Source organism: Mobula birostris, chromosome 13, assembly GCF_030028105.1.
Source record: "Mobula birostris isolate sMobBir1 chromosome 13, sMobBir1.hap1, whole genome shotgun sequence".
NCBI classification, from domain to species: domain Eukaryota; kingdom Metazoa; phylum Chordata; class Chondrichthyes; order Myliobatiformes; family Myliobatidae; genus Mobula; species Mobula birostris.
The window spans coordinates 108,800,685-108,814,128 of record NC_092382.1 but is presented as its reverse complement, the minus strand read 5'-3'; the positions used below and the strand labels follow the sequence as shown (position 1 = coordinate 108,814,128).

At 49.6% G+C, this 13,444-nt stretch overlaps 1 protein-coding gene across 1 annotated transcript in view; it reads right to left on the bottom strand.

Moving 5' to 3' along the window:
* Positions 1–12,897, bottom strand: part of LOC140207328 (uncharacterized) — a 31,112-nt gene extending 18,215 nt beyond the window's left edge. The window contains exons 1-6 of the mRNA XM_072275842.1: positions 12,813–12,897; positions 12,037–12,123; positions 11,483–11,554; positions 9,698–9,817; positions 6,389–6,499; positions 789–941 (exon numbers count right to left, since the gene is read on the bottom strand). Coding sequence (XP_072131943.1) covers positions 789–941; positions 6,389–6,499; positions 9,698–9,817; positions 11,483–11,554; positions 12,037–12,103 — 523 coding nt within the window. The 5' untranslated portion in view covers positions 12,104–12,123; positions 12,813–12,897. The remainder of the gene's footprint in view (positions 1–788; positions 942–6,388; positions 6,500–9,697; positions 9,818–11,482; positions 11,555–12,036; positions 12,124–12,812) is intronic.
* Between the last annotated feature and the right edge of the window lie 547 nt (positions 12,898–13,444).

Genomic DNA, 13,444 nt, shown 5'->3' with positions numbered 1-13,444 from the left:
TCACACCCCACTGTGTTCACACACAAAGCGAAGTTCCGTCCTTACCCTCCCATGGCACACTCACGGGGTCAGACTACCTTCACAACATCCAGTAACACAATCCGGTGTCACATAGAGTGAACGCCCTCTGCACTGTACCATCACACACTCCCGGAGTCAGACACAGACGCTCTCTCTCCCTACGATCCCATTACACACTCCGGGAATCAGATACAGTGTGATGCTCCCTCCACACCGTCCCATCACACAGTCGCGGATTCAGTCACAGAGTGAAGCCCACTCTGCAACGTCCCATCACTCACTCCTGGATTCAGACACAGGATGAAGCCCCCTCTGCACCGTCACACACTCCCGGATTCAGAGTGAAACTCTCTCTCCGCCATGTCATAACACCATTCAGGGGTTAGACCTTGGGTGAAGCTCTCTGGGCCTTGTCCGATCACACAAGCCGCCTGTCAGACACAGAGTGAAGGTGGATCCATACCGTCCCGTCAGAGATTTCCGGATTCAGACATAGAGTGAAGCTGTAAAGATACGTCTCACAATCCTCTGGGCAGGCGCAGAGTGAATCCACCTCCACAACGTCCCGTCACACTCTCGTTGGTTCAGTGATAAAGTGCAGCTTCCTGCACGCAGCACCATGACACACTCACAGGTCAAACACAGAGAGGGAATCTCCCGCCATACCGTCTCTTCACTACTCCCGATGTCAAACACAGAGTGACGCTTCCTCTCTCTGTGTCTGCCCTGTGATGAGGAGCGGGTTAAAGATGAGAATGATGCCTCACCTCTTCTGCTGGTCAACAATTCACAGATTTGAGCCTTGGTTTCGTTCACAGCTTTGTACTTCGCTTCTATCTCGTTGATCTTGGATTGAAGGGTTGAGTTTAACTCATCGTAATTTCGGTCCACGGTGAACTTGGACTGACGAATCTGTGACACTGAGAGAGAGAGTGAAGGATGATTAACGTTTACAGTGACACGTGATTCAGCAACACGCTACCGAGCGGGCCACAGAGAGTGTTGTGTCAGTGTCACGGTGAAGGTCGTCACAGTGAGAGGTGTCGGCCTGTCGTGTCACGCTGAGGGGTATATTAATGTGTCGGTGAAGGTTATGTTGTCGTTACAATGGGGTCTGCGTCAATATCATGTGGGTCATGATCAATTTCTTGTGAAGGACGTGGCGGTGTCACTGTGATAGGTGATTCTGTGCCCCGGTGAGAGTTGTGCCGGGTCGCATTGAAGTGTACCTCGATGTCACGGCGAGGGAAATGTCAGAGTAAGGGGCCTGGTGCTGTTAAGGTGAGTGGAGTATCTCTGTCATGGTGTGGGGTGTGTTTGTATCATACAGAGGGATGTGTTTGTGTCACGGTGAGAGGCATGTCATTGCCACGGTGGTTGTAACAGTGTCAGGCTGAGGTGTTTTGGTATCACAATAAGAGGTTTGCCCGTGTCAGAATGAGGCGTGGGTAATTGCCTCAGTGAGCGGTGCATCGGCGTTATGTTGAGCGGTGATACTGTCTCGGTCAGGGGTGTTACAGTGACTTCTGAATCTTTGTCACGAGGCGGTGCAGATCACGACGAGGAGCGTGAAGGTGTCACAGTGTACGGTACCACAGTGTCACAGTGAAAACCGTGTCGGGGTCATTTTGAGGTGTGTTTCGCTGCTGCCTTGAGGAGTTTATCAGTAACACGGTCAGTGGGAATGTCGATGTTACAGTGAGGGGTACGTTGCGGTCAGTGTGACTGCCACGGGTGTGTAACGGCCATGGTCCGTGTCCGTGTTGCGGTTAGGAGTGTATCTGTGTCTCGTTGAAGGTCGTGGCCGTGATACGGTGACTGAATTGTTCATGTTCTGGTGAATGGCGTGCCGGTGTCAGGATGAGTCTTGATTGTGTTACGGTGAATGCCGTGTCTTTATCATGGTTATAAGCCATATGACCAGAAGACAAAGGAGCAGAAGTCGGACATTCGGCCCATTGAGTCTGCTCCGCCATGTTATGATGAGCTTATCCATTCCCCAACTTAGTCCCTCTCCCCCGCCTTCTCACCATAACCTTTGATGCCCTGGTTACTCAGATACCTATCAATCTCTGCCTTAAATACATCCAATGACTTGGCCTCCACTGCCGTCCGTGGCAACGAATTCCATAGATTCACCACCCTCATGCTAAAAAAAAAACAAAAATCTTCGCATCTCTGTTCTGAATGGGCGCCCTTCAATCCTTAAGTCATGCCCTCTCGTACTAGACTTCCCCAACATGGGACACAACTTTGCCACATCCACTCTGTCCATGCCTTTCAACATTCGAAACGTTTCTATGAGGTCCCCCCTCATTCTTCTAAACGCCAAGGAATACAATCCAAGAGCGGACAAGCGTTCCTCATATGTTAACCCTCTAATTCCCAGAGTTATTCTAGCGAATCTTCTCTGCACCTGCTCCAACGTCAGCATATCCTTTCCCAAATAAGGAGCCCAAAACTGCCCACAGTACTCAGATTGATGTCTCACCAGCGCCTTATAGAGCCTCAACATCATATCCCTGCCCCTATACACTGTTCCTCCAGAAATCAATGCCAACATCGCATTCGCCTTTCGCACCACCGACTCAACCTGGAGGTTAAGCTGAAGGGTATCCTGTACGACGATTCCCAATACCCGTTGCATCTCAGAACTTTGAATTCTTTCCCTATTTAAATAATAGTCTGCCCGTTTATTTCTTCTGCCGAAGTCCATGATCATACTCTTTCCAAAATTGTAATTCATTCTTCACTTCTTTGCCCATTCTTCCAATCTATCCAAGTCCCTCTGCAGACTCTCCATTTCCTCAGCACTACCGGCCCCTCCACCTATCTTAGTTTCATCAGCAAACTTAGCCACAAAGGCATATATTGCATAATCCAAATCGTTGATATACAATGTAAAAAGAAGCGGCCCCATCACGGACCACTGTGGAACACCACTGGTAACCGGCAGCCAGCCAGAATAGGATCTCTTTATTCCCACTCTCTGTTTCCTGCCAATCAGCCAACGCCCTATCCACGTATGTAACTTTCCTGTAATTCAATGGCCGCTCATCTTGTTAATTAGACTCATGTGTGGCCCCTTGTCAAAGGCCTTCTGAAAATCCAAATATACAACATCCACTGTATCTCCCTTGTCTAGCCTACTTGTCATTTCCTCAAAAATATTATAATAGGTTTGTGAGGCAGGATTTTCCTTCAAGGAATCCATGCTGAGTTCTGCCTATCTTGTCAGATGCCTCCAGGTACTCTGTAACCTCAGCCTTGACAATCAACTCCAACAACTTCCCAACCACCGAAGTCAAGCTAACAGGTCTATAATTTCCTTTTTGCTTCCTTGTGCCCTTGTTAGATAGCGGAGTGACATTTGCAATCTTCCAGTCCTCCGGAACCATGCCAGAATCTATCGACTTTTGAAAGATCATCGCTAATACCTCCGCAATCTCCACAGCTACTTCCTTCAAAACACGAGGGTGCATTCCATCTGCTCCGGGAGATTTATCTACCTTTAGACTATTCAGTTTCCTGAGTAATTTTTCTGTCGTTTTTGTGACTGCGCACACTTCTCTTCCCTGCCACCTTTGAGTGTCCGGTATACTGCCGATGTCTTCCTCAGTGAACAGTGATACAAAATACTCTTTCATTTCCTCCGTCATCTCCTTATCTCCCATTACAATTTCTCCAGCATCATTTTCTATCTGTCCTATGTCTTGCTCTCACCTGTATTTGACTCTTTATATGCATGAAAAACCTTTTAGTATATTCTTTGATATTATTTGCTAGTTTCCTCTCATAGTTAATCGTTTCCCTCTTAATGACCTTCTTAGTTTCCTTTTGTAAGCATTTAAAAATTTCCCAACCCTCTATCTCCCACTTCTTTTGCTTCCTTGTATGCCCTCTCCTTAGCTTTAACTTTGGCTTTGACTTCTCTTGTCAACCACGGTTGCATCCTTTTTCCACTCGAAAATTTCTTCTTTTTTGGAATATACCTGTCTTGCACATTCATCACTCCTCGCATAAACTCCAGCCACTGCTGCTCTGCTGTCTTTCCCGCCACTGTCCTTTCCAGTCAACTTTGGCCAGTTCCTCTCTCATGCCACTGTAATTTCCTTTACTCCACTGAAACACCGACATATCAGATTTCGGCTTCTCTTTTTCTAATTTCACAGTGAACTCAATAATGTTATGATCACTGCCTCCTAAGGGTTCCTTCACGTCAATCTCTCCAATCACCTCTGGTTCATTACACAATACCCAATCCAGTACAGCCTATCCCCTAGTAGGCTCAACAACAAGCTGTTCTAAAAAGCCATAGCGCAGACATTCTACAAATTCTCTCTCTTGAGATCCAGTGCTGACCTGATTTTCCCAATCTACTCGCATGTTAAAATCCCCCACAATTATCATAACACTGCCCTTCTGACAAGCCTTTTCTATTTCCAGTTGTAATTTGTAGTCCACATCCCTGCAGCTGTTCGGAGGCCTATAAATAACTGCCATCAGGGTCCTGTTACCCCTGAAATTTCTTAGCTCAGCCCATAAAGATTCTGCACCTTCCGATCCTATATCACCTCTTTCTATGATTTAATACCATTTCTTACCAATAAAGCTACGCCTCCCCCTCTGCCTACCTTCCTATCCTTCCGATACATCGTGTATCCTTGGACGTTCAGCTCCCAGAGACATGCACCCTTTAGCCAGGTCTCAGTGATGGCCACAATATCATACCTGCCAATCTGTAGCTGTACAACAAGATCATCCACCTTATTTCTTATGCTGCGTGCATGTAAGTACAACACCTTAATACCAGTATTTGATACTTTTTGCTTTGATTTCACTGTAACTTTATTGCACTGCAACTCATCCCAATGGCTACACATTTTCCCCATCACGTGCCTATGTTTCCTGACATCTTTACTGCTCACTATCTTAGATTTATTTCTGTTTTCCCCTTCCTCCGCTCTATCATTCCGGTTCCCATCCCCCTGCCAAATTAGTTTAAACCCTCCCTAACTGCTCTATTAAACTTTCCCGCCAGGATATTGGTCGCCTTCGGGTTTATGTGTAACCTGTCCTTTTTGGACAGGTCATACTTCCCCCAGAAAAGATCCCAATTATCCAAGAATCTGAAGCCCTGCTCCCTACACCAGTCTCTCAGCCAGGCATTCATCTGCCTGATCCGACTACTCTTGCCCTCGCTAGCACGTGGCACAGGTAGCAATCCCGAGATTACTACCCTGGAGGTCCTGCTGCTCAGCTTCCTTCCTAACTCCTGGAAATCTCTCTTCAGGACCTCCTCCTTTGTCCTATCTATGTCATTGGTACCAGCATGTACCAAGACAACTGGCTGCTCACCCTCCCCCTTTAGAATATCCGAGACATCCCGTACCCTGGCACCTGGGAGGCAACACACCATGCAGGTATCTCTGTCAGGCTCACAGAATCTCCTGTCTGTTCCCCTGACTATGGAATCCCCCACGACTACCGCATTTCTCTTCACCCTCCTTCTCTCCTATATAACAGCGCCAGTCTCAGTACTAGAGACCCGGTCACCGTGAGCGCCCCCTGTCAGGTCATCCCCCTCAACAGCATCCAGAACAAGATATTTGTTGCTGAGGGAGACAGCCACAGGGGTGTTCTCCACTATCCGGGCATTTCCTTTCCCTCTCTTGACAGTGACCCACTGTTCTGACCCCTGTAGCCTAGGGATGACTACTGACTCCTGTAGCTCCTGTCTATCACCTCTTCACTTTCCCTGATAAGCACTAGGGCATCAAGCTGCAGCTGCAGATCCCTAACACCGACTCTGAGGAGCTGCAACTCGGTGCACCTGGCGCAGATGTGGCCGTCAGGGAGTCTGGAAATCTCCCAGGATTCCCACATCTGACACTCTGAACAAAGCACCAACCCTGCAGGCATGCTATCTAATTCTACACGAATGAAACAGGAAAAATGAGTCTACTCACCCACTTACCTTGCCAAACAGACAAACTTTTTAAACCGTTAGCTGTGAGAGCCCTGCTGTTCCTGTCTGTCCGGGCCGATTCGCGAAAGGGGTGGGAGGGTGGGAGAGAAAACAAGAGTTGGCGCTTCGCTCTCGCCTCTTCCCGTTTATCACCGAAGCCCGTTGCAGCCAAAGCCCTACACTCTGCTACCGCTGACACCGCTGCCCGCTCCGACAGCTGCCCAGCAGTATCATTGGCACAGTGGGAATTGTGTCAGTGTTACGGCCAGAGATATGTCGGTGTTACGGTGAGGGGTGTGTTGGTGTCATGTTCAGGGGCGTGTCGTCATCACTGTGAGATTTCACGCGAACATTTCATTCCACACTGTTTGTCCACTCTCTGACTCCATCCAGACTCACCATAGATCGAGAGCCCGGCCACTATGGCGATGGACGTAAATAGGCAGAGTAGGCAGATCTTCATGTATCGTCTATTTTCGATGTTCTGTTTCGGCTCCTGTTCATGTGCACCTGTAGAGAGCCCATTTAGTGTGTGTCCGTCTGAGTTCAGCCGTGTCCCCTACTGCGACCCCCTTCCACCCACCATTCACGCTTTCTCCTTCCACCACGATCACGAGAAGAAGGATATGGCCACCTCACTATAGGAATGATGTGGAAGCTTCGGAAAGGATAGAGAGGAGATTTACCAGGATGCTGCCAGGTTTAGAGAGTATGCATTATGATCAGAGATTAAGGGAGCTAGGGGTTTCCTCTTTGGAGAGAAGGCCGATGAGAGGAGGCACGATAGATCTTCAAGGTTTAAGAGGAATAGATAGAGTGGACAGCCAGCGCCTCTTCCCCAGGAAACCATTGCTCAACATAAGAGGACATGGCTTTAAGGGAAGGGATGTGAAGTTCAAGGGAGATATTAGAGGAAGTTTTTTTTTTACTCAGAGAGTGTTTGGTGCGTGGAATGCACTGCCTGAGTCAGCGGTGGAAGGAGATACACTCGTGAAGTTTAACAGACTACTAGACAGGTATATGGTGGAGTTTAAGATGTTTATTTTATGGGAGGCAGGGTTTAAGGGTCGGCACGACATTGTGCGCCGAAGGGCCTGTACTGTGAAGAACTATTCTATGTTCTATGTTAAGTCATCCCGTCCCTCTCTCAATCCCATCTATTTTTATCCGTCATCGCTGAGAGTCCTAAATCCTGTTCTGGGCAAAGGCTGTCTAATGTCTGGCTGTTTCTGTTTCTGCTTCTGAGCTGAACTGTGAAGTTAGAGTCGAGGACGTTGTCTTCGTGAACTTCAATTGGACATTTGACTGGGACCCTCAGAGGAGGCTTATACAGACGATTAGGAAACCTGGGATCCACGGGGAATTGGTCGTCCGGATTCAGAGTTTATTATTTTTCATAGTTGAATTGCTATTACCCAGCTTTGTTCTTTTCTTACACGTGGGATATATGACGGTCTTATAGGGATTAACATGTTGTCGGGGGTATGGTAACGTAGTGGTCAGCAAACACTTTACATTACCAGCGAACCGGGTTTAGCTCCCGCTGCCGCTTGCATTGAGTTTGCACCTTATCCCGTGAGCCAGTAGGATTCTTCCGGGTGCCCCGGTTTCCTCCCACATTCCAAAGACGCTCCAGCTGGGACATTCATCGGTCAATGTCAATTGTCCCGTCATTAGGTTAGGAATAATTCGGGGAATTGCCGGGCAGCGCGGCTTGAAGTGCCGGAAGAGCCGATTCCACACCGTTTATTAATAAATATGTAAATCCAAGGACAATTTTAAAGCTCTGAATCTCAAGGTTGTATATGATGCATTAGGACCGACTTCAAAGAAAATGAATATGAGTGGGTTGGTAAAATTGCAGATGACATAAAATTCGTGGTATGGTGGACAGTGTAGAAGATCGCCAATACATTCAGTGGGTTTGGATCTGTTAAAGATCTGAGTCAAAAATGGTAGATGAGTTTATCCCGGGTTAGTGTGAGGTTTTGCGCTCTGGAAATTCAGTTGTATAGGGACAGGACACCTGCAACGGCAAGGCGCTTAACTGTGCATTCAAAAGAGATTTTGGCTTTATTACGCAGGTCAATGGGGTGTTACAGAGTTGACTGCAGACGGGCCTTTTATATAAATCTTCTGGTGGGAGTTTCATTCACAAGAGTGCGATGCATGGGATTCACGGTGAATGGGCCATTTGGATTCGAAGTTGACTTGCCCACCGAACAGAGTGGGCGGCGGTCGCAGGTTGGCCGCCCGTGACTGGTTGTGTTCCGCACGGATCGGTGCCGTCTGTGGCAAAGACTTGGACGGAAGCTTCGTGTTCAACACGGCTTTGTGCGTTTAAGACATGCTGCCTCGCAGATACCGTAAAGTATTTGCACACACAGAACACAGACTGACCAGCACAGCCCTTCGGCCCACAAAGTTGTCCCCGATACATGAATTCCTCATCAAATGGATAACCATCCTCATCTCTTTTGCCTACACAATCTCCATATCTCTCCGTTTCCTTCACATTCATCGGCTTACCTAAATATCTCGTTAAACTCTTTACTGTGCCTGTCTCTAACCCCAACCCAGGAAGCGCAAATCCAGGCAAAACTCTCTGTGTCCAAACAACAGACTCTTTACACCTCGATTCAAACCTCACCCATTCACTTCGGTTGCATGCACTCTGGGATCTGATATTTCAGCCCCAGGGAAAAAAAAAAATACTGTTTGTCTGTCTATCTCTTCCTCTCGTAATCTAACAAAACTCTATCCGATCTCCTCTCGTCATCCTCAGAGCCGGTGATGACAACTCAATTCTGTACATCCTCTCCGCACAGCTTGTGCCCTCTCATCCAGGCAGCATCCTGGTGAACCACTTCTGCAGCCTCTCCAAAGCCTCGGCTCCTTTCTGTAATGGGGCGACCACAAATGAACAGAAGGCAAAGTTTGAGGATAAAGGGTGTGTTTCCTGGTTGGCTGCCGGTGACTTGTGGTGTTCCACAGGGTTCCGTGTTGTGAATGATTCCTTTTTATATGATGTCAAAGACTTGGATGATTGAATTAATGCGCTGTGTGGAGATTGGTGGAGGAGAGTTAGCTCTGAGGAAGGAAGGAGGCCGTAGAAGGACAGGAGTCACAGGTGGACAGGGCGGTGAAGAAGGTGTTTGGCACGCTCGCGTTCACCGGTCAGGACACTGAGTTCGGGAGTTGGGAGGTCACTTTGCAGTTGTACAAGATGCCGGCGAGGCCGGAATCGGAGCTGGGTGTTTAGCTTTGTTGGCCGTGTTGTAGGAAAAATGTCACTCAGCTGGAAAAAGTGCAGAGGGAAATTTACGAGGATGTTGCGGGGACTCGAGGGACCTAGTTAGGAGATGTCGTGCAGTTCTGAACTTTAATCCTTGGAGCGTAGGACTGACCTTACAGAGGGACATTCTTCCTTGGAGTGCACTGGTGACCTTACAGAGGTGTATAAAACCACGAGGGGCACAGACAGGGTGAATGCGCATATCAAGGAGAATCGCGGAAGAGAGTGCACACGCAGAAAGTGAGAGAGTAAAAAAATAATTGGGTACCCTTGTGACAAAACTTTGTAACCAATTGTCGGTCCGTATGTGGAACGAGATGCAAGAAATGTAGCTGAAGGAGAAAAATGTTAAGCACTTAAAATACACACACTTCCGCATATGACATAATGACGTCATAATGGTGAACTCTGACCTGTTTGGGCATTGGTTGTCTGCTTGCGGGATCCTGCGGCAATGGGAGGGGCCTCGTCCTCATCGATGACGGGCTCGTCTTTCGGACAGTTCACCTCTGCGTAGGTGGAGCTCAGACCAGCTGGGGTGTCGAGCGAGGGAGGATGAGAGAGAAGGGAAGAGAAAGAGGAGGGAGGACAGCGACAGCAAGCAGTTAGAGGCGAAGGGAGAGCAGGGAGAGAGAGTATGTTAAGTGAAGCGGAGAAAGGATGAAAGACAAAGAGAAAGAAGTTGAAGGAACGGGTGAAGACGGGGGAGAAAAAGGATGAGAGATGGATGGAAAAGAGGAGACAATGATGAAAGATAGGGGCAATGGACGACGAATTGGGAGTGAGTGAATGGGGAGAGAGTATGGGTATGAGATACGGAGAGAGTGGCAGAGGGAAGAACGGAAGGGAGAGGGAGAGGGGCGAGAGAAAGCAAAGAGAGCGGAGGAAGATAGGAGACAGATGGAAGGAGAAAATTGGGAGTGCAAGGGGGTAAGAGGCAGAAGAAGAGACAGAATGTGAGAGAGGGGAAGGGAGAGGAGGGAAAGCATGAGCGAGAGGGAAAAAGGGGAAGGGATCATCAAAGAGATGATGTTGCGGAGCGGGAGATAAGCGGAAAATGGGGCGAAGGGGAGACAACAAGGAGAAAATGAAGGAAGGAGAAACGGGGCAAATTGCAGAAGGTCAGAGAATGAGCACAGAATGAGGGAAAGAGTGCGAAGGAGAGAGCGAGAGTGAGGAAGGGAGAATGGTGGAGTGTGATAGAGGGGCCAATACGGAGAGTCGGGCAAGTGAGGGAAGGGAGAGTGGTTGATATTGGGGGAAAAGGGGGAGTGGGTGGAAGAAGGGCGGGAAAGAGGAGGGGAGAGTTTAGTGGGAAGGGAGAGAGGGATGGGGAGAGAGAGAGGGGTGTTGATAGACGAGCGAGTTTACAGAGAGTGGGCAAAAGAAGGGGAATGGAGAGAGGGGTAGTGGGAGAAAGTGGTAGAAAAGATGGAGCGGTTTAGAAGGGAAGGGAGAGTGGAGGGAATGAGGTGTGAGGAGAAGGGGGCAAAGGAGAGGGGAGAAGGGAGGGGAAGTAGGGAGAGAGAGGAGGTATAGGAGAAGAGAAAGAGGGAGACAGGGTGATCAGAAGAGAGGGAAAGATGGTTAGAATTTGCGGAGGATCGTTCAAATTCTGCAACGCTGTCTCCTCTCCGCCTCCTCCATGCCACCCCACCGTCCTCAGCACCCCTCCAATGGTGTTCCCGACTTACCAACCCCTCCCACAGATGTCCCTCCTTTCCTCACTGACCGCTCCAACGGCGCTCCTTCTGCTCCGTGCCCCACACAGCTCCCCATCCTCAATCTCTCTTTATCCTCACCGATGATTCACACGGCAATCCCTCCTCACCCAATTCTATGGCACACCCACCACTCCACGCCTCCCAGAGCACCCCTCCTTTCCGACCCCTTCCACAGCACTGCCTCGTTCCCGATCCCACAACGCTCCGTCCACACATCCCCTCGCAGACCGCACCGTCCCCACCAAACACAGTTCCATGTTGCCATGGTGCTGAATACCCACCGTACCTCACAGAGCGCACCCTCCACACCGACACTCCCACAGACCTCCCACATCATGGCCAAAGCCACCGGTTCCCTCCTTCTTATTCTACAGCAGCTTATCATTAGGGTCAACTGTGCGCATGCGCTGAGATCTCTCGACAGGAGTGGACACGTTACCTAAACACAGTCAATTCAACAAAAATGATACTGACCTCCATCTCTCCGGACCCGAGGAGCGGAGAGGGCCGTGACGTTAAGTTCCACGTACGATACATCAGGTTCAGCTGGGAACACAACAGTAAGGGTGAGAATCAGGTTGAAGATCCCTCCGCACCGTCGCATGATACACTCCCGGGTTCAGACACAGAGTAAAACTCCCTCCACAACTTCACATGACACACTCCCGGGGTCAAACACAGACTGAAGCTCCCTCCACACTGTCCATAACACCCTCCTGGGGCAGGCACAGAGTAAAACTTCCTCCACGCAGTCCAATCACCTATTTCCTGGAGAGAAACACAGTGAATCTCTGTCCACACTGTCCCTTCACAGATTCCAGAGTCAGTCACTGAGTAAATCTCCCTTCACAGCGACTCGTCATAAGCTCCTGGTGTCAGGCACCGAGTAAAGCGCCCTCAGCACTGACCGACCAACCCTCCTCCCCGGTGTCAGGCACAGTGTGTAGTTCCGTACACGCTGTCCCATCTCATATTTCCAGGGTGTCAGACACAATGTTTAGCTCTCTCCCTCTCTCTGCACCACTCACCTCTCGAAGGAGATTGTGAGTCCGCTCCTGTGAAACGCATGTTCGCGTAGGTCTCGCTCTCATCCATCGTATCGAGTTCTTGATTTCCTGAAAGGGATAGGAGAGTGATTGAGTGTGTGTGGGATGAATGTGGTGGGGGCAGGATAGTGTGAAATAGAGGGAGAAGAGTGATATGGAGAGTGACTGGACACAGGACACAAACCCAACCCATTCTCTCTCTTCCTCGTCCTCTGTCTTTTCTGTCTTCCCTTCCTTATCGCACAGCAGTCTCTCTCTCTCTCTCTCTCTCTCTCTCTCTCTCTCTTTCACTCTCTCTATCTATCTCTCCCTCTCATTCCCCCCTCTCTCTCTCTCTCTCTTTCTCTTTCTCCCTCCTTCCCCTTCTTTCTCCTATGTCCCATTCCTCATTTCTCTTGCATTCCCTCTCTGTCTCCTTCCACATCTCCCACCATATTTATCGCTTCCGACTTGTCGAAGGTGGGGAAGGCGTTGGGTGTTTTTTTTTGGCTCGGGACAGCCATCCCTCTCTCACATTCTGCAGTGCAATTCCCCACCCTACCCCCTCGTTCACTCCGTCTCGCTACTTCCTGTTTGTGTCCCTTCTGTCCACACCCTCCTTCGCTTCCCCTTTCCCTCCCCCACACCGTTCCTCTTTCCCCCTGCACTACTCGTCCCTCCGTGCCCCTCCCCCCACCTGTCTCTCACACTCCCACCCTCACCCCCACCCGCTCCTTTTCTCCCTCTCACCATTCCACCCTTCCCCACCACCTCCCTACCTCCAGCCGTTCCTGAAGTCTTGAATTGTGTGTCTGCTTCTAAGATTCCGTGTGTGTGTGTGTGTGTGTCTGAGAGCCGTTGCGAAGCAGAGGAAAGAGGAAGGAAGCGGAGGCGTGGAGTGGGCGGGGACCGGGTGGTGAGATTGCACATAGGAGAGGAATCACATGGTGGTTTTATCCACACAGAACTGTTGAGAGCCTCAGAACCGAGAGACCGGTATCCGATATAAAGGGAGTAAACCCCTATCGTACTCAGAAATCCCGGTGAACACAGAGAGGGTGAATTGGAGAGGAGGGGCTTGGGTTGGACCCAGAGATCTGGAGGTCTGCTGGGGATGGAGTGGTCTACGTAAACAGGGAGTAGCTTCGGGGAGTTTGGGGATGAGGGAGATCGGTACAGTCGAGTAAGGAGGTGAAGGATTTAATAGGTGTTTAGGGAAAGGAGGGGGTGATGGAGACGGGGGAGTACTCCGAGGTAGAAAGGGGTAGTCGGTGACAGAGAGTCGGTGTAAGGGATTATGGAGGGGCCGGATACTCCAGCGCTGTCAGGAGCTCATGCAGCTGGTCAGTGGTGAGGGGTGAGAGATTTTCTGCGATCTCTGTTTCGGGGCACAGGGTCAGAACGCCCTTGA